The 21,675-nt window shown below is 37.0% G+C and overlaps 1 protein-coding gene across 1 annotated transcript in view; it reads left to right on the top strand.

The window, feature by feature from the left end:
• Nucleotides 1–3,552: 3,552 nt before the first annotated feature.
• LOC130913985 (DNA polymerase epsilon catalytic subunit A-like) overlaps nt 3,553–21,675 on the top strand; it is a 77,803-nt gene continuing 59,680 nt past the window's right edge. Inside the window, exons 1-15 of the mRNA XM_057832996.1 lie at nt 3,553–3,798; nt 3,875–4,010; nt 7,204–7,284; nt 7,399–7,443; nt 7,510–7,602; nt 7,676–7,830; nt 10,621–10,765; nt 10,859–10,939; nt 11,016–11,123; nt 11,199–11,309; nt 11,416–11,501; nt 11,596–11,715; nt 14,985–15,117; nt 19,892–20,005; nt 20,088–20,300. Of these exons, the coding sequence (XP_057688979.1) occupies nt 3,734–3,798; nt 3,875–4,010; nt 7,204–7,284; nt 7,399–7,443; nt 7,510–7,602; nt 7,676–7,830; nt 10,621–10,765; nt 10,859–10,939; nt 11,016–11,123; nt 11,199–11,309; nt 11,416–11,501; nt 11,596–11,715; nt 14,985–15,117; nt 19,892–20,005; nt 20,088–20,300 (1,686 nt within the window). The 5' untranslated portion in view covers nt 3,553–3,733. The remainder of the gene's footprint in view (nt 3,799–3,874; nt 4,011–7,203; nt 7,285–7,398; nt 7,444–7,509; nt 7,603–7,675; nt 7,831–10,620; nt 10,766–10,858; nt 10,940–11,015; nt 11,124–11,198; nt 11,310–11,415; nt 11,502–11,595; nt 11,716–14,984; nt 15,118–19,891; nt 20,006–20,087; nt 20,301–21,675) is intronic.

The raw sequence follows: 21,675 nt of genomic DNA, 5'->3' as shown, positions 1-21,675 counted from the left end.
GTGATGGTTTGGGGCTGTCGTTGGGCAACACGGACTTTCAACTCCCTCCACAGATTTTCTATGGAGATGAGATCTGGAGACTGGCTAGGCCACTCCAGGAGCTTGAAATGCTTCTTATGAAGCCACTCCTTTGTTGCCCTGGGTGTGTGTTTGGGATCATTGTCATGCTGAAAGACCCAGCACCGTCTCATTTTCAATGTCCTTGCTGATGGAAGGAGATTTTCTCTCAAAATCTCTCGATACATGGCCCCATTCATTCTTTCCTTTACACAGATCAGTCGTCCTTGTCCCTTTGCAGAAAAACAGCCCCAAAGCATGATGTTTCCACCCACATGCTTCACAGTGGGTATGGTGTTCTTCGGATGCAATTCAGTATTCTTTCTCCTCCAAACACCAGAACCTGTATTTCTACCAAAAAGTTCTATTTTGGTTTCATCTGACCATAACACATTCTCCCAGTCCTCTTCTGGATCATCCAAATGCTCTCTAGCGAACCGCGGACGGGCCTGGATGTGTACATTCTTCAGCAGGGGGACACGTCTGGCAGTGCAGGATTAGAGTCCCTGGCCACGCATTGTGTTACTGATAGTAGCCTTTGTTACTGTGGTCCCAGCTCTCTGTAGGGCATTCCCCCGTGTGGTTCTGGGATTTTTTGCTCCTCACCGTTCTTGTTGTTATTTTGACGCCACGGGGTGAGATCTTGCATGGAGCCCCAGATCGAGGGAGATTATCATTGTTCTTGTATGTCTTCCATTTTCTAATAATTGCTCCCACAGTTGATTTCTTTACAACAAGCGTTTTACCTATTGCAGATCCAGTCTTCCCAGCCTGGTGCAGGCTTACAAATTTGCATCTGGTGTCCTTCGACAGCTCTTTGGTCTTGGCCATAGTGGAGTTTGGAGTGTGACTGACTGAGGTTGTGGACAGGTGTCTTTTATACCAATAATGAGGTAAAACAGGTGCCATTAATACAGGTAACGAGTGGAGCCTCATTAGACCTCGTTAGAAGAAGTTAGACCTCTTTGACAGCCAGAAATCTTGGTTGTTTGTAGGTGACCAAATACTTATTTTCCACTCTAATTTGGAAATAAATTCTTTAAAGATCAAACAATGTGATTTTCGTTTTTTTTTCCCCACATTCTGTCTCTCATGGTTGAGATTTACCCATGTTGACAATTACAGGCCTCTCTAATCTTTTCAAGTAGGAGAACTTGTACAATTGGTGTTTGACTAAATTCTTATTTGCCCCACTGTATATATACAGACATAAACTGCTGTATTTTAAGCCAAAAGAACTGTTGTGTTTGATAGAACAATATGTCTATATGCTGCCATTGCAAATTCATGGCGCCTTAAGTCCCCGAACTATTTCTAATTTGTTTGTTACCCTGGAAACCCCCGTTTACAGACTTCGCGCAACCACTTTTGTTTCAATCTAGCCATAAAAAGAAGGTAAGTAATCATATTGATTATTCAAAATGTCTGTCATTTTTAGCTTAGAATCATTAATTGATGTCTAATATTTAGTTATTTAATTAGCGTCTGTAAAAAAATCACGGATATCTACCTCATAACTATCCCTTAATTGTATTTTTTCTCTACTGTCGCATTTCCCCCAATATTTTAGATGATAAATAATTGATCCAAACAAAGAAACATTGAAAAAAAAAATGTTTGAAAGGGGACATATATTAAAAAGAACATCTCGACCACTCCTTGATGTCTGCGGGTTCTGCGTCGTGACCCTTGTTATAAAACCATGTTAAACCCATAATATCCCCAAAAATCCGTCTGTGGCCATTCAGAGCGCTGTCTTGACACTCGGTGCCACATGCTTCATGGAGTTTTTTGATCGAAAAGAGGCAAGTACGCGATAATATCTCATTAAAATCATGGCGTCTTTAATTATGCTGTCGCGTGCTCTCACCGTTAGTTAGGGTTTTGCTGTTATTTTTTTTTCCCTAAATGCCCTCCTGTTCAAAAATTTTCTCCCCCCAGAAAATTGAGGTTTTAAGCTTTCCAATGACGTATCATATCATGCATATTGGACAATTTTGAAATTTGGCCAAATTGGGGGTCTCAGAGCGGAACTTCAAGTGACCTGAATGTTTATATATATATATATATATATATATATATATATATATATATATATATATATATATATATATATATATATATATATATATATATATATATATATATACACAACTTTTTTTTTTTTTTTTTTTTACAAAAAAATGTTGACACTTCATTTATATAATGTCAGGTGTGCAAACGTGTAGACCTTTCTTTTTTCCCCTCTCATCATCCACCAATTTGTTGTTTTTTCTCTTATTTTTTTTATTTTGTATTTTTTAGCTTGAAATAAGACAGTGCTGATCACAAGCGTACATTTCATTTATACTTCCACTTTCTCCTCTTTTGCTAGCTTGTAAGAAAAATTGTTTTGTACATTTGTGTAGTAAGTAATTAATTAAAAAAAAAATCTTCATTAATTTAATTCGGTTTCAACAATATAATAATTGATACAATGTAAAAAGAAAATCAAAATAATGACACCATTTTTTAATTTTTTAAAATCTTTTCTCTAATGTATTTATTCAAAATAGTAATAATATAAACTAGGGCTGTCAAAATTATCGCGTTAACGGGCGTTAATTAATTTTTTAAATTAATCACGTTAAAATATTTGACGCAATTAACGCACTCCCCCACTCAGACAGATTTAAATGACAGTACAGTGAACTGCTTGTTAATTGTGTTTTATGGAGTTTTGCCGCCCTCTGCTGGCACTTGGGTGCGACTGATTTTATGGGCTTCAGCACCCATGAGCATTGTGTAAGTAATTATTGACATCAACAATGGCGGGCTACTAGTTTATTTTTTGACTGAAAATGTTACAAATTTTATTAAAACGAAAACATTAAGAGGGGTTTTAATATAAAATTTCTATAACTTGTACTAACATTTTTCTTTTAAGAACTACAAGTCTTTCTATCCATGGATCGCTTTAACAGAATGTTAATAATGTTAATGCCATCTTGTTGATTTATTGTTATAATAAACAAATACAGTCCTTATGTACCGTATGTTGAATGCATAAATCCGTCTTGTGTCTTATCTTTCCATTCCAACAATAATTTACAGAAAAATATGGCATATTTTATAGATGGTTTGAATTGCGATTAATTGCGATTAATTACGATTAATTAATTTTAAAGCTGTAATTAACTCGATTAAAAATCTTAATCGTTTGACAGCCCTAATATAAACACATTTAAACTCTGGAATTGGGAAAATTAATTAATTTTGATTAAATGAATTATACAGTAGACCGAATTTTTATCAACTATGAATAAGATGGCGCCTTCTTCCGTGGTTGTGACACTTTTAAGTGTCATAACTATGTTATGGCTATACAAATTTATTTTTTTAAAAATAATACGAATTTTAAAAAAATATATCTACATCTGGTTAGTCGGGCGATTTCAGAAATGACTGTGTTTAAAATAAGCGATCTTTGTGACAACTATTCGAGGAGCGGATCTCGCGGGATCCAGAAGAACGCGCCAAACTAAGAAAAGACAAGGCTTGTCACTGAAAGAGAAACAAACGACGCAAGTCACAAATAACTCCAAATTATTACCAGATGAAGAATCTGTTCCAGACATAACAATAAATCCGAGCAGGTAACCACTTTTTCTGGTCGGTTGTCAGCCAACTATACAAAATGGTGTTGCAAAATAGTGGAAGATACAAATCGGATCGGGGTCAAAGTGGCGAGCAGGAGAACCAGTAAGTAGTCCCTAGCTAGCTCCGTCTTTTACGACTTTAGATGAGTGAATAATGGAGATGCGTTTGTGCAAACTAGGGACGATGGTTCCTCGATGTCAGCCCTCAAGAGGCTGGAGCGAAGCCAGTTCACGGATGAGATGGACAATCGATTCGGGTTCGAGAGAATGAAGGAACCCGGGGAGAAAACAGGCTGGTTGATCAACATGCATCCAGTAGGTCAACATTCAATCGCCGTGTTTGTCTTTTGGGCAAGGGCGTAGGTTTGCATATGGACGGTAGGGACAAAACACTATCAACTTTTCAGGATGCTCAAATTGTCCCCACCAACTTTTAAGTAACCTTATTTGAATTATATAACGTGTTCAGTCATATTGGTCATTTACATTGTCTTCCTATTAGGGCTGTCAAAATTATCGTGTTAACGGGCGGTAATTAATTACATGAAAATATTTGACGCATTTAACGCTCAAACAGATTAAAACGACAGCACAGTGTAATGTCCACTTGTTACTTGTGTGTTTTGCAGTGTTGGGCACGTTACTTTAAAAAAGTAATTAGTTACTCACTACTTCTTCCAAAAAGTAACTGAGTTAGTAACTGAATTACTCTATTGTAAAAGTAACTAGTTACCAGGGAAAGTAACTATTTCCGTTACTTTAAAAAGAACTTGTTGTATGTCAAAGAATTTGAAATTTTTTGAGCAGTATTCGAGTCAGTGGAATAGAGAAGAACAGACAGGTAGTTAACTTGTTCGGTACTTCAGCAGATTTGAATTGCTTACCACAGATGTCGACAAAAGCTTTGCCCCGGGACATAAATTACACATTACATGCAGGTTCTTTCCTTTAATTTCGACAAACTTGAAATAGTGTCTATATCTCCACCTCTTAAAGGACATTTTTTCTTCTGAATTTTCTGCCATCCCGACCCTGTGCATCTGTTTTGTGTGTGTGTGTTTGTGGCACGCGCTGTTCCGGTTTGCTTGTGAAATCATCGGCTCTGATTGGCTTACCACGACACATGACTCTAACCCTCAGCCAATCACAATCACTTCCATCGCATTTCTCGAGGGGCTGCATTCAGGTAGGCTGGTTTCCCGACAATTCACGTCACCTTCAAAGCGTTTGCCGTCCTCAAAATGGAAGCAGAATTATTGCTGGCTGACAGTGAGAGATGGGAACGAGGCTAGCATCAGGTGTAGCAAACACAGAAACGTTACCAAACTTTAGAAAGCATTGTCTAATTGAATGAGCAGAGACGAACAGCTTGGAGTCAGAAGTACGTGCGCTATGCTCGAACCTGAACGCACCCCAAGTCTTGGATGACAAATCAACAGAGCAGAGAGTCGACTCGACACGGCTGGTAGTTTCTTCAATTTATTCAGAGTAAGTAACGCACCCCTTTGACCGTCAGTAACGGTAACGGCGTTGTAACGGCGGAAAAAGTAATTAGTTAGATTACCCCGTTACTGAAAAAATAACGCCGTTACGTAACGGCGTTATTTATAACGGCGTTACTCCCAACACTGGTGTTTTGGTGTTTTTTCGCCCTCTGCTGGTGCTTGGGTGCGACTGATTTTATGGGTTTTAGCACCATAATTATTATTGACATCAACAATGGCGAGCTAGTAGTTTATTTTTAGATTGAAAATTTTACAAATGTCATTAAAACAAAAACACTAAGAGGGGTTTTAATATAAAATTTCTATAACTTTTACTAACATTCATCTTTTAAGAACTACAAGTCTTTCTATCCATGGATCGCTTTAACAGAATGTTAATAATGTTAATGCCATCTTGTTTATTTATTGTTATGATTAACAAATACAGTACTTATCTACCGTATGTTGAATGTATATATCCGTCTTGTGTCTTCTCTTTCCATTCCAACAATAATTTACAGAAAAATATGGCATATTTTAGAGATGGTTTGAATTGCGATTAATTACGATTAATTCATTTTTAAGCAGTAATCAACGCGATTAAAAAATTTAATCGTTTGACAGCCCTACTTCCTATATGTTATAACAATAGAATTGACCCTACCATTATTAAGTGAATTATTTTCAGACTTACATTTACCCCCCTTATCACTTGCTGAATGAGCCAGTCCATGTTTTTTTCAGCAAACGCACGTTTGATTGGCTGATGACTTTGGCTGTGCTTGTGGACAAGAGTAGTGTTTTTCCTGAAGGAAGGCTGTATTTTTATTTATCTTTTGTTATTCGCTGACTAAGGCGTTTTTTTTTTTTTTTTGTTATATATAATTTATTTAGACCAGGGGTGGCCATTACGTCGATCGCGATCGACCAGTCGATCGCAACGCTAGTGTGGGTAGCTCGCAGCATCAAAAAAAAAAAAAAAAAAAAAAAAAAAAAAAATTTTTTTTTTTTTTTTTTTTTTTTTTTTAATGTACATAGTTAATTATGTTATGTGAGCAAACATAATTTACCGTCCTTTTTTTATTTATATTTTTTTAAACGTACACAGTTATTTGTGTTTTGTGAGCAACATAACATCATATGTTGCTCTTAAGGTAGATCGCGGGAGGTTGTCTCATTTAAAAGTAGATCTTGGAGCGAAAAACTTTGAGCACCCCTGATTTAGACAGACAATTTTGATTGGTATTAAAACAAATGTTTTTTTGTTGTTGTTTTTTTTTGCATTCCTGGATAGTGAAGAGATGATTAACAATTTCACTTAGTATGTTAGGACAAACATTTGAGTTCAAATATTGCAATTTAAATTTGCTAATAAAATCCAGACATTTATTCTGGAAGTTTTCAAAATGTTTCTTTCGTAATTTTTGAAAAGAAAGGTTTGAATCGAAAGGTGTATCACCTGAACCTATACATATGCACTGCAAAAACTCTTTCCTTAAAACTGAAAAAAAGAAAACTTAAATTCCCTTGTTTTCAGTGTAAATCTACTAGAAATAATTGAAATTATCTGCCAGTGCTTCAAGTACATTTTACTCAGATTTCTTGAAATAAGAAAAATACCTAGCTGAAAATAAGAAACTTATTTTAAGCAAAAAACTTAGATATTTAATCTTAAAAAAAATTTTTTTTTTGTCAGAAATGTTTTTCATTCAAAAATAGATATTGATGAAAACATTATTTGACAGCAGTTTTTTCTTGATTTGATGAAAAATGACCTACTTTTAGATTTTTGGGCTAAGTAAGAACAAATGGAAAGTAAAAGTAATTGGAAGAATCTGACACATTCATCTGTTAACTAGCCTTTAAAACTCAAAACAAAATGTTTGTTCTTCGTAATGTCCTGTCCCCAGCAAAAAGTGTACATGCAGGTTGTGCTGTTATATCGTCCCTACCAATATTGAGACCAAACCTACGCCCTTGCTATTGGGCCATAGCAGAATACTGTATATATTGTGTACTTGCAGGCTGAGATCCTAGATGAAGACAAAAGGTTGATCAGTGTTGTGGATTATTATTTTATTCAGGAGGATGGACGCAGGTTTAAGGTAAGATATGTAAGGTTTAATCCGTACATATTCAAACAATTTTGGTTACCTGTGCCCAGAAAATAACTGCTAATGTGCAATATTTAATCTACATGTCGTGTATTCTATCTGTAGGTTGCACTCCCTTTCAAACCGTATTTTTATGTCGCCACAAAAAAGGTAAGATCTCTTAATATCATGTGTTGGATACCACAGCACAACGCGTAAGAAAACTTTTTATTACAGAACTGTGAAAGAGAAGTTATTTCCTATTTGTCAAGAAAGTTCCAAGGAAAAGTGTCCAAACTTGAAATTCTCTCAAAAGAGGATCTGGATCTGGTGAGTGATATGAGAATGAATAGAAACAAGTCTTTGGCACTAAATGAGTTACTAAATGAGTTTTGTCACCCAGGCAAACCACCTGGTTGGACTGAAGCGAGGCTACATTAAGCTATCGTTCAACACAGTGGACGACCTCATCAAAGTCAAGCGAGAGATTTCGCCAGCAGTCCGGAAAAACCGAGAAAAAGAACAGTCAAATGATGTCTACACGTCAATGTTATCAAGGTATGTTTTGTTGATTACAACTAGGGCTGCAGCTATCGAATATTTTAGTCATCGAGCATTCTACTAATAATTCCAACGATTAATCGAGTAATCAGATAAAACATTTTTTTTAGGTAAAGAAGTATGAAGGTAGATTTGTGTCTTTTATTATTCAATCAAAAAAAAAGTTGCTTCAGTCAAATAAAAAGTTGCTTCAATTAAATATATATTTTCGAAAAAGTCACTTCAATCAAAAAAAATGTTTGAATGCAAAAATAAATTTGAATCTCAAAAAAATATATTTGAAAACTTTTTCTTTGATTTTTTAAAAATTTTATTTAATTCAAGTTTTTTTTTTTCTGATTGAAATCATGTAATTTTACGTTTGGACCGCATTTTGGCTACGACATTTGTGTCTTTATTATACATTCAACAAATAAGTTGCTTCAAACAAAAACCAATATTTTCAAAAGAAAAATAATGTCAATCAAAAATTTTAAAAAATTTAATTGTAGAAAAAAAGGTTTGAATGTGAAAAAATATTTGAGACTCAGAAATTCGCATTTGAACACTTATTTTTCATTCAAACTGTTTTCTTTGTGAAGCAATCCTTTTTGTGTTTGAGCCATATTAGGGGTAGGACATTTGTGTCTAAATCATTCAATCGAAATAAAAGTTGCTTTAATCAAAAAAACTAGTTTTAATCAAAGAAAAAAAATCATTTGCTAAAATATATTTTTATTGAAAATATATTATTTGAAATATATATTTTTTTATTGAAGTGTCACTTTTTTTGAAATGCAAAAACTCGTTTTTTTTTTTTTAAGTGGAAAAAGTTTTGAACACACTTTTTTTTTGAAGTGGAAACAGTTTTGAAGGCACTTTTTTTTTTTTTTTCGATTGAATCACTTTGACACAAAGATTCAACTTCAACGCTAAGTTCTGTGTGTTTGAGTGGCAGCTGATTACGCCAATGGCATAAAAGTATGAAGCAAGCATAATGGCCACCAGGGCTCCATCCAGCCATCGGAGTCTGTTGGAGTCCAAGCCGAATATAGGGCACCGGTACGGGGGTGTGACATCGACATTTCACCGGAGTACCCGCAACGGTACGTTGCTCTGTCGCGGCACACTGGTCAGACCTGGATATCACCCCCCAGGCACGGAGGCCGTCTGTCGAGTGGATGGCCTGCGAATGACACGACACTCATTCAAAGCTGATTGATGGGGCTCCCGGCGTGGACACCGGCGACTCGCCGGTAGTCCACTCGCTTACTGGGCAGGCTAGTGTCGGGCCACTCGCCGACCACTCCCGTACCGGCGCGTCGCGGACACTCCGGTTGGAACCAATTGCCAACCGTCAGGTCAAGGCAGTGGGTGAAGTTCGCCGTGTTGAATCACATTAAGCAGCAGGGCATCGTACTCCGACCCCAACCCGAGCATGCCCTACCACATCCAGGAGCACGCGAGCCCCACCGGGCGCGCGACAGGCACGCAGACGGGCGGAGAAGCCGCGGGGGCGCCAACCCAGGGCCACGGCCCCCACCCAGCCAGCCCAGGGAGGGAGGGCGGGCGGGGGGGGTTGGGGGGGTCAAGCACACCCCATCCCTCCTCCCGCAGCCCAGCAAAGGAGCCAGGTGTCCTGCCTAAAACTTTTGCACAGTACTGTATATATATTTTTTTTTATAAGATCTAAAGGTTTCTGGAGTGAAAGCAGTGGATTGGTCTTTTTTAAATTCTAGTTATATCTGAGATGCAATTGTTGGCTGTTTTCAACAATGTACATGAAAATAAAGACATTGATTGACTGAAAATGGTTCAATATTGGATTAAATTTCTTTTTTTCACATGTATATTTATAATTGCTCTTGTCCTAAAAAAAAAAAAGAAAAATGTTTTATGCGATTACTCGATTAATCGATTGAATTTTCAGTCGGTTACTAAAATATTCGATAGCTGCAGCCCTAGTCAGATTATTCCCTTTACTTGAAGTAAATGTTACTATTTATTCCTAAGCTTATACATCTAAAAAGTAGTCATTTTTCACCTGAATCAAGACAAATTTGCTGTCAAATAATGTTTTGCACCATATCTATTCTTAAATAAAGAACATTTCTGACAAAAAAGATTTTTTTTTTTTTTGGAACAAATGTAATTATTGCTTTAAAAAAGTCTGTCAAGCTTATTTTCAGCTCGCTAATTTTGTTATTTCAAGAAATCTAAGTGAGTGAAATTTACTTGAAATGCCGGCAAATAATTTCACTTATTTCCAACAGATTTACACTGAAAACAAGGGAATTTAACTACCGTAGTTTTATGGAGATGTGTTCTTGCAGCGTAGTAACGTTATACATTATATGTTAGGAATGGTTTCTTTTAAAGGAATTTTTGTGCAACTTAGGTATTTACTCTGTCAGTAATTGTTGGCAAAAGCTTACCATTGCACAATATCAGACAGTCTGTCATTGTTTATGTCTGGGAATCTACTACTTGTTCACATTTGACGTGGAAAAAAAACAAAATTGTATTTTTTCACAGTAACATTTGCTCTTGTGTGCACTTTAAAATTTTACATATATCTTTTAATAGAATTATCGGCTTGACATTATCTGTTATCTGCTGGAAGGGGGAGGAAATTATCAGTTATTGGTATTGGTTGAAAAATGTATTATCATGCATCACTAACTGAAAGGTATTTCATTGTGTTTTCATGTGTGCAATTCCTTATTCACAGTTTTTGATATATCAACAGTAATGACAATTAAAACAATGCTGTTCAACTATTAGATTTTTATGTTTCTGGCTTTGCAGTGCTCTATCGGGCGGGAACGTGACTTCAGCAGAAGAAGATGGGATGTCCAAGAATATTTCTGACCAATTAGACAATATTGTGGACATGAGGGAATATGATGTGCCCTACCACGTTCGCGTGTCTATTGACCTCAAGATCCACGTGGTGAATACAAATGATTACTTTTGGATAAAATGTATACTTAAGAGTGTATCGTGTATCTGCTCTCCTTGTAATATTCTTTTTATTATTTTTCAGGCTCACTGGTATAATGTTCGGTACAGAGGCAGTGCTTACCCACCAGAGATTGTTCGTAGGGACGATCTCGTAGAACGACCTGTATGACTTTTTAAATTTATTTTATTGTTGAATCTCTTGTCTTTTGCATAAAAAAATAACTTTTCTCACTTTTTAGGACCCTGTCGTTTTGGCCTTTGACATAGAGACCACAAAACTTCCACTAAAATTCCCAGATGCCGAGACCGATCAGATTATGATGATCTCATACATGATAGATGGACAGGTGTATTTTGTTCCCCTCCATTTTAATTTGTTTCTGTAGTGCTTATGTTATTAACTTTTTTCTTTTGCTCGATAGGGGTTTCTCATCACAAACAGAGAGATTGTCTCTGAGAACATTGAAGACTTTGAGTTCACACCTAAACCGGAATATGAAGGTCCTTTCACCGTTTTTAATGAGGATGATGAGGTACATGTAATACCAGATTACCTACTAAATTTACTGTGGTTATGTAAATGTGACTGTGTTATAGTAGTTAGTAGATGTGTCATAACATGTTATTTTAATATAACAGGTCGCACTTATTCAGAGGTTCTTTGATCATATTCAAGAGACAAAGCCCAACATCTTTGTCACCTACAATGGGGATTTCTTTGACTGGTGAGCAATTTTGCATATTTGTGTCTTCTTTCGTCATGTACAATAGATTTGGTCAACATCTTTAAATTTTTTTTTTTTTTTTTTAAATCTCTAGGCCCTTTGTTGAGACACGAGCTTCCGTGCATGGACTGAGCATGTACAGAGAAATTGGTTTCCAGAAGGATAGCCAGGGAGAGTACAAGTCCAGTCAAGCCATTCACATGGACAGTTTTAGGTTTGTTATTGATGCATGTCATGCTGTATTTCGAAAAAATATATCCAGGGGTGCACATATTTTTTTTGCCCAGGTTCTCAGAGGAGGACCTGGAGATGTGACTTGGTCCTCATTGAGCTTGAGAGCCGACCCGCCTGATGCGATAAATTTATGACAAGCTTTACTTAGAGCCAATTAACTTTAATTAATTATATTAACAATTAATGCTTGATTAACATTAACTGGCACAACAAAATTGCCATTACTTTGAAGTGAAATGTAAAGAAATAAAAAGCACCAATTCAAAATAAAGGGCATTATGCGGCTCCCACATTAACTCCAACCCTTTTTAAAAGTGGGATGTCCTCCTCATAAGACCTTATTGAACGTGCATGTTTAGCTTTGTAAAATGCGAGCAAAAACACGTTTGTCAGTGCATGTCGCTGTTCATTACCTTTATTCCGCCACTTGTCCATAGGGCGAGCGGGGTTCTGTTTGACATCGATAGTTTGCTTAATTGCCACATACTCTGTTTTTTTCGTGCTTTTCAAAGTTTGGATGGCTGAAATTATTTGACCCTACATAAAATGCGCTGCTCTTATCGGCGACATTGGGATTCTCACAGCACATTTTGTACCGCATTTCTGTGCGAGCATCATTTGCTTCTAGCCATGGTACCTCCTACTTTTCAGCAAAAGTCCTTTTTTTCGGTAGCTCCGGTGACGTCTCTGTCGTCTGTCTGTCTTTTGACGGGGGTGGGGGAACACAGAAGTAATTACTCAGTGTGGCCTGCCTCTTTGACATTTTGAGAAGTTATTTTCTCGTGTCCGCCGCAAATACGGTGGTCAGCCATCGGTACGCAAAAGCGTATGGAAGTCGTTGAGGGCCAGCGCGTTTGTCTACGTCCGGTATGCATGCGCGCATGCGGACCACTTATGTGCACCCCTAAATATATCTGAAAGCACAAGACTGTAATGACAAGTAGATGAATATTGAGTGATCTGATCAGTGGCGCAGGAAGTGAGGTGCTGAGGGTGCTGCAGCTCCCCCTGGTGTTGGGGGTTATAATACACGGACGCTTTTATTTTCAATACAAAAACTCCCAAAACACACTGTAGGTGAAATAGAGCGCTGTCTTTGTAGTAGCTTAGTAGTAGTGCGTCAACTGTCCAGTAGGGGTGTGACAAAATATCGAAATGGTGATATATTGGTATATGGTGATACTTTGTATCCCAAAAGGTTATCGATATGCTCCTGCCAAAAATCGAGATATCATTTTAAAAAGGTGTCCATGTTTTTAAAAAAAAAAAAAAAAAAAACTGCTACCAAAATCTTCCACCTTAACCCTTTAATGCCTGCAATATGAAGCAAGTGTCAGAGAATCACAAAATTTGAAAAATAAGGTCTTAATGAAACCTTTTTTCAAATTTGTAAAAAAGAATAAAAATATACAGTACTGTGCAAAGGTTTTAGGCAGGACACCTGCCTAAAACTTTTTGCACAGTACTGTATATTTTTATTATATTATGTATATTCAGGATATACTGTATGTATATATTTTCCCCAAGTGGAAGCTTCCATGATCCTAATAAATTTAATAATTAAAACAATTTATATACAGTACTGTGCAAAAGTTTTAGGCAGGTGTCTTGCCTAAAACTTTTGCACAGTACTGTATGTGTAATAAGCGCTCTAATATCTGTAACCCTTGCTAAATCCTGTTTTTTTTTTCTCATGGAACCTGCAGATGCATGAGTTGACACACATCCATTATTTTTTTTGAGGAAAGATATTTCAAAATTCAGAATTAGTCTCAAAATCATGGAATTCTAAGTATCAAATGTGATACATTTGCCAAGAAAGGGAGAATAATGTCTCAATTAACTCTAATGCTGTATTGATGGTGCTCGACGCTTCGTTTAGACTGGGAATGTTTGTTCATTCGAAACCAGAGCATTCTCAGTCATTCTGTCCGATTTTCAGGGCATTTACAGGTCACTTGCTGTTCATTTTAGGGCATTTTCAGGTCATTTCCTGTTGAGTTTGAGTCACTGCCTATTCATTTGGGTGATTCCCAGGTCACTTCCTGTTCTGTAACTCAAAACGAACAGGAAGTAACTGAAAATCAACAGGTAAATTACCTTAAATGGCCCAAAAACCTCATTGCCTGGCATTGGCTCTCACTCGTTCATTCGCTGCCATCCCTCCCACTTCAAATGGATTGGACTTCTACTAGTGATAAACTCATTCCAATTCACAGCAGAAGCTTGTTTTTCTGTTTATTAGTTGTTTGTAGAATATCCTAGAATGATTTCCTGACGAATGTATCGATAATCGTTGTATCGTCAGATCATCGTTATCGTGAGCTTTGTATCGCATATCGTATCGTGAGGTAACAAGAGGTTCCCACTGCTACTGTCCAGCATGCGTGTGTACTGCCATTCTGCACGCCTTGCATGGAGAAAATACACAAGCATGACAAATTTGGAACGAAACGGGCGTTTTTGGATGGGAAAAACTAAAAAAAAAAGATCCTCAGCACTAGGGCTGCAGCTATCGATTATTATAGTAGTCGATTAATCGATGACCTAGTTAGTTCGAATAATCGCATAAGGAAAATAAAAAATTAAAATACCTGAGCTGACCCCCAAATGGCATATAAATAAATAAATAAATGAGGATCTATGTACAAGCAACAAAAAAACAACATAGCAAAAGTCCGCTAGCTTAAATGCTAGAAATACTAAAGTTTTTTTTTTTTTTTTTTTTTTTTTTTTTTTTAAATAAAATGCTGTTAACAAATGGTTCAGACACATATTCCCACAAAAATTGGCTAAATATACTTTTAAACTAAATTACGAATGCACCGAAAAATATTAGCTCAAACAAAAACTTAGCTTATGTTGGTCTAAACAAGGAGCAGCTGGATTCAGCTATGTGAAATACGGCAGACTAGAGGGAAGTGTATCCATCCAAATCAATAAAACTAAATGCAAACACTTTGAAAACAAACCATTACAACGCCCATTTAATTAAACAAATACTCGAAGCAGCAAAATTTAATTCAAATCTTTTTTTCTAATCGAATACTCGAGTTAATCGATTAATCGTTGCAGCACTACTCAGCAACCCCTGCTGTAAGTGACTTTCAGCACCCCTGGATCTGACGTACTTTTTGGTGTAATGTTTAAGAAGTTTTGCATAATAGTAGAGTAATTTGTCGTAACAATGCATAATACTTAATATGTATTGCTTGATTGATTTCTATTTTTTTTATTTGTATGTACAAGGTGGGTCAAGAGAGACAGCTACCTGCCAGTGGGTAGCCATAATCTGAAAGCTGCAGCAAAGGCTAAATTGGGCTATGACCCTGTTGAGTTGGACCCGGAGGAGATGTGCCGCATGGCAACAGAGGAACCTCAGGTATGAACTAGGCCTGTCACGATAACAAATTTCAGTAGACGATATATTTTCTCATAAATTATTGCCGATATGCGATATTGTTGTCAAATTTTTTTACCAATTCAACCACTAATGTAGAGACAATACACCCTAATACAGGGTACCCGCGGGTTATAGACCCTACTCACATGACGTCACAACCACGCCTCCGCGCCATATTGTCCGTCTACCCGTCGATTTGACGCATTACCGCTACATAAATTCCTCCTATTATGGCATGTTTCTCTGCTCGTTAACATTAATAATCAAAATGGTGAAGGCGTGTGTGGCGGTTGGTTGCAATAACAGAGAAGATAGACGGAGAGACTTGAAGTTCTACCGTATTCCGAGAGACCCGGAGAGGAGAGCGAGATGGACTGCTGCAATTCGACGAGAAAACTGGGCTCCAAACGATTACCACGGATTATGTAGTAGTCATTTTATATCTGGTAAGATGCATTTAATATATATTTAGAGGGTTTTGGGCTGACAACCACAATTAAGATCATTGCGAGGCTAATCGCCGACAACATACTGTTTCAAATTCAAGATGCTTATTTCTTCCACCATCATTACATTTTGAATAATATTTAGCTGGTACCAAGTGAAAGAAGCTGGCCTCGTCTACAGATCATCAGTTAAACAGGTGTGTCCAAACCTTTTTCAAAGGGGGCCAGATTTGGTGTGGTAAAAATGCGGGGGGCTACCTTGGCTGATTTACATTGAACAATATATTTAAAGAAATGTTAGCAAGCCCTTCTGTGTGTCACATTTGCTTTATTATTTTTTTAAATTCATAATTTCAACAGTCTCGTCTTTGTGGCGTTCTTTCGACACTCGGGCTCTTGTGAAATACTGCTGCTTTGAAATGAAACTAGGTTCAAGTTGCTATAACTTCTCGCTGCGTATCTTCCCTGTAATGTTGTACATGTCAGCGTGTCTTGTTCGGGAATATTATCGTGTCACATCGAACTATTTGAAAACAGCTGAAAACTGTCTCTTTGCAAATGAGGCAGACACAGTTGTTGCGTGTTTTATTGAAGAAATAGTCCAATATCCACCTATCCTTGAAGCGTCGGCCATCGCAGTCAACTTTTTTTTTTTTTTTTTTGTGATTGTCGCCATTTTAGAAATCACACAGGGTAATGTTGCTTAGAGTGCTGCTCTTAATGTTTTTCAAAGTTTCGTGAGATTAGGTCGAGTTTCTGTGGAAAAGCTAGTTGTAGATATCAGAGTAGCAGATGTCAAGCAGAGAGGGCGAAGACAGCGGGTGGAAAAATATCGATTTAGGCATCAAATATGGATCTGGCGAATGGATAGACTGAAGCTTTTCCATATAACGCCTTTTATGCAACGCATCCAATGAGTTTACAGCGTCTGAAAGCACTGGGGCTTCCATTAATTGCTCTATAAACTGAACGACTAATTGAAACCATTGAGAATAGGGCTAAACAGAGACGGACAATATGGCGGCCGGATACAGCGACGCGTCATTCTGTGACGTCGGTGAGTAGGGTCTATTAAAAGTATTAAAAAAGCATTGAATTTAGTTTTCCATTATTCAAGGTATTGAACGTATTAAATTAGCTGTCGTAAGTCTGGAATTTTTTCACCGTGGTTTTAATTTTAACATCTCAGTGCAACCTAAATTCTATCCATGACAAAGTTTTTTTTATTTTTTTTAATCCATAACGAAGATGACGCATAGAATTTTTACGATGCACTGCTCCTCGTGCATGCGCGCCGTTAGCATCATTAGCATGAACATCACAACAGCAGGCAATCGCACAGTACTCTGTGTGCTAACGCAAGGAACTGCTCAGATGCCTTAGTTGTTATGTTCGACGAAAGCTTCAACAAGACAACCAAGTCCAAACAGTTGGACCAGCATGTGAGGTATTGGATCGGCGACCAAGTCGCATCCAGATTCTTTGGGTCGCAGTTTATGGGTCATGCGAAGGCAGTGGACCTGCTTACCATTTCAAAGTAAGTTGCCATTTTCTCCAATTAAAATGTGTTAGATGCAATAATGTATTTCTGCACGGTTTGCCTTTGGAATGAATGTGAATTTTGCAGTTTTAACTCAAGAGTTAGCCATGTTCAATGGGGTATTGGCAGGTGCACTAGCCTTAGCATGGATAAACTCGAGTCGTAGATTCACCATCACTCTCAGATACACAACACGGTTGACACTGTCTATTATTGGAACGAGTGCGGGGTAACGTTGATCTGAATAACATGGCATGGCGATAGGCAAATTATAATGTAGGTGATAGTAAAACACCTCCTGATATATTTAAATGTTTTTCTTGATTAAATAAGAGTATGGATTTTCTCTATCTGATTAAAAGAAATGTCTTCAATAGCTAACAAAGGATTAACATGTGTTTTGTATACTTCTTGTAATGTGATTAGAAAAAAAAACAATTACCAAGGGAAATGGTCATGTGTAGCTTTTTTATTTTGTAGTAATTAATGGTAAACTACTGCCATTTAGTGGCTGTTTTTTAAACTTTCACTGCCAATTGCAAGATTTTCCCAAGTACTTTACAGTTAAGGTGACCAACCTGACAATCACCAACCTACCACCTTGACTAGGTCCTCTTAAAACGGAAACCTGTTGTATTGCAAATGTAATTTCTGAAGTCGCTTTACAAAAATAGTGCAAAATCCATTTTATCCTGGGGAAAAAATCTGAAAGACCTTATATTTAAATGTGTTTTAATTGTATCTTAAGTAAATGGGCATTCTTTTGTCAAAGACACTTAGTAATTGAGGTTAAATTTGATGTTCAGTGCTTTATTTTTTTTAATGATTCAATATTATCTAAATAATGGGTGCGAGAAAAGTATTAATTTTCAGTTGAAATGGCATTAAAAAAGGTATTAAAAGTCTTGAATTTAGATTTATCAATCCTGGGGGGGACCGTGTAATATATCACCCATTCAAATGCAATAAATTGTTATTCTTAAATAAAACAAAAACTGTATTAAAGCAACACTCGGTAACTTTTCAGTCTTTTTTGCACATTTGGAGTTTTTTGTGTGGCAGGTTTCCTGCCACCCTCCTCAAAGTTAATTAGTGCTGGTGAAAGAGATACAGGCCCCCTCAAAATATAAAAGAGGTGTCATTCAACTAGTTGTCAGTCGACGTATCATCACAAATGTTATGAAAATACTTCACAAAGGTCAAAAAGTTACCTAGTGCTGCTTTAAAATATGTATATGAAAAAAAACCATACAATGCATAATGAGTCTTTTGAAAGCTAGCTAAGTGCAGAATACGAAATAGGTGAGAAATCCCAATGCCATTTCTGTTCTCTGCCAATTAGTCCATCAAAAGTGTCTATTTGATCCAAAACGACTGTCATCTTGTCCTGCAAAGTGCACATTAGCAAATTCAAAGCCAAATTATTCATTGACGGATTTCTCATTCAGATTTTTCATAATGAGTGTCTTTTTAAAACTATTCTTAGTGAAGAATCTGAATAATGTGCGATTAACTTCAGAAATCTTTAGTTACATATTGAACATGTCATGCTTTCATTTGGAAATATTCACCGACGTATGTTCGCTAAGCCGCTAACTGTACGCTTTACACTCCGTAAAAAAAAGTGCACTTCTCTTCGTCATGCATGTGGTGTCAGTAATAGATTTTTTTTTTCTTACAAATTGCATATGCTATAAACATACGATTTTTATTTAATGTGTCACCCTTTAACCTCTCTTTTGTGTTTTGGAAAAGACTGCCAATGTTTCAAAGCAGGCTAAAGTAGTTAGTACATTGTCTTTTTTCCATTAGCCTCAATGTAGCAATGCTAACGTTTTAGAATGTTTAATATAGATTAGAGCTGTTAAAATTATCATGTTAACGGGTGGTAATTAATTTTTCAAATTAATCACGTTAAAATATTTGACGCAATTAACGCACATGCCCCGCACAAAGAGATTACCGGTAAAATGACAGCACAAGTCATAGCCACTTGTTACTTGTGTTTTTTTGGAGTTTTGTCACCCTTTGCTGGCGCTTGGGTGCGACTGATTTTATGGGCATTGTGTAATTATTGTCATCAACAATGGCTAGCTAGTAGTTTATTTTTTGATTGAAAATTTGACAAATTTTATTAAAACGAAAACATTAAGAAGGGTTTTAATATAAAATTTCTATAACTTGTACTAACATTTATCTTTTAAGAACTACAAGTCTTTCTATCCATGGATCGCTTTAACAGAATGTTAATGTTAATGCCATCTTGTTGATTTATTGTTATAATAAACAAATACAGTACTTATGTACCGTATGTTGAATATATATATCCATCTTGTGTCTTATCTTTCCATTCCAACAATAATTTACAGAAAAATATGGCATATTTTATAGATGGTTTGAATTGTGATGAATTACGATTAATTAAGTTTTAAGCTGTGATTAACTCGATTCAAAATTTTAATCGTTTGACAGCCCTAATATAGATGTGTCTTCTCTGGACGTTAATTCTATGACGTGTTGATGACCAATAAGCATCTGTGAAAAGAACTGGATTCTAATATGCAGTCAACACGCCTGTGTGCACACAGCCCACGCAATCACACACACGTGGCGATAAATCGCAGCTGGGAAAATTACCTCTCATTTTTATTTACCGTGCGAGAAATTGATTCGTGAAAGGCTTTCTTTGAACTTAAAAAAACAACAACTTTTTTTTAGTACCGTTTCTTTACTGTTTAGTACTGTCTTTTTCCCCCCTTTTTTGTAGACATTAGCCACCTACTCTGTGTCAGATGCTGTGGCCACATACTACCTCTACATGAAGTATGTTCACCCCTTCATCTTTGCTCTGTGCACTATCATTCCAATGGAGCCTGATGAGGTTTGTTCAAAGTGCATGATAATGCTAAATCTTAGGGTGACTGTTTAGATACCGCTTCTACTGTATATTCCTCTCAAAACAGGTGTTGCGTAAAGGCTCTGGTACTCTATGCGAAGCTCTGCTCATGGTGCAGGCCTTCCATGCCAATATTGTCTTCCCCAACAAACAAGAGCAAGTCTTCAATAAGCTGACAGACGACGGCCACGTTTTGGACTCTGAGACTTATGTCGGCGGTCACGTCGAGGCACTTGAGTCCGGGGTGTTTCGAAGTGACATTCCCTGCCGTTTCAAAATGGTAACATCCACCTTGGTACTCCTATGTATGCTTACATAGCAGTGCGAATGACAGAATCTGCTTCTGTAGTTGATGCCGTTAAATCATTAGTTGCCATTGACGACAATAGAGGTGCAATTCATTTGAGCTAGGAGGGTTGGCAGTGAATTATTAATGACGGCCATTGAGTTTAATGGGGGCTCTCAGACTAGCAACGGGTCAATTCCCAAGGAGGCATGTGCCGGTATGAGATTTTGACGGGATGATAACATTAAGCAAAAATACAGCAGTTTCACGGTATCACGGTATTCCAATTATAGCTCTAAAATGTGTTATTTTGAGATGTACAGGTTTTTAAAAAATTCTATGAAACAGGATTTTTTATCTTTCTGATCATATTTGCAAATTGGAACATCAACATGAATATAATGGTAAAATAAATAAATAACTGAAATATTTTTGAAATAAAATGGGAAATAAATAGAATTAATAGACTAAACCCAAAGCCACTGCTCCACACAGTTGCTCAACATTAGAACAAGAAAAGAATAGGAAATAGACTTAAACATATGATCAAATGGATTTTATTTAAAACACATACTACTACAACTATTAATATTAATTAGTTGAATATTACTGGAGAGCGAGAGCAAGAGACGTGTGTATGACTTGTATCATTATTTACACGTGACATTATACACCCCCCCCCCCCAACACACACACACACTCTCTCTCTCAACACAGAAAGTCACCAGAGAGAAAAAAACACCACATGCTGTATTATGAAAATGTTATTTTGAACAGATGTTTACAATGGCAGAAGACTTTACAAAAGTAGGCTAATGGTAGAGAGGAAACTAGTTAGCTGTCTCCGTGCTAGCTAGCCACGTTATCAACCTCGTTCTAGTATTTGTTTTACCATCGCTACACAAACTAAACACGCTGGAGTGAACTCTCGTAGCTGGTGGGAAACATTCATGGCACCATTTACTTACCTTAAATTTTGTGTAAAGTGACAGATGACGGTTACGTAAATGTAAAATCATGTTGAAGGTCCTGCTGTCCTTCCTTCACGAAGCCGCGGCCGTGTTTCTTTTCAGTAGCCAAAGTTACTAAAGGTCCTGTACTAGCGACTTTGTCTTTTTCGAGGGGTGGGGGGGCTCAGGTGTAGTTTGACCACCTTCAGCCATTGTGTCTACTCTAAGCACAGTGACAAAGTCGTGTCACCGACAAACACAGGACAGAGCAACAACTGGAGGGGCAGGGATGAGAGATGCCACTCCAAGCCATGGATTTCTCGCTGCATTTTTGTGACATAAAAATTGCTAATACCGTAATGCAGTATGATGGGAAAATGTAGTGGTTTTGAAACCATGACGATTTCATAAACCGGTGA

This window comes from Corythoichthys intestinalis, chromosome 3 (assembly GCF_030265065.1).
Source record: "Corythoichthys intestinalis isolate RoL2023-P3 chromosome 3, ASM3026506v1, whole genome shotgun sequence".
Classification (NCBI taxonomy): Eukaryota; Metazoa; Chordata; class Actinopteri; order Syngnathiformes; family Syngnathidae; genus Corythoichthys; species Corythoichthys intestinalis.
This window is presented reverse-complemented; position numbering and strand designations above follow the sequence as displayed.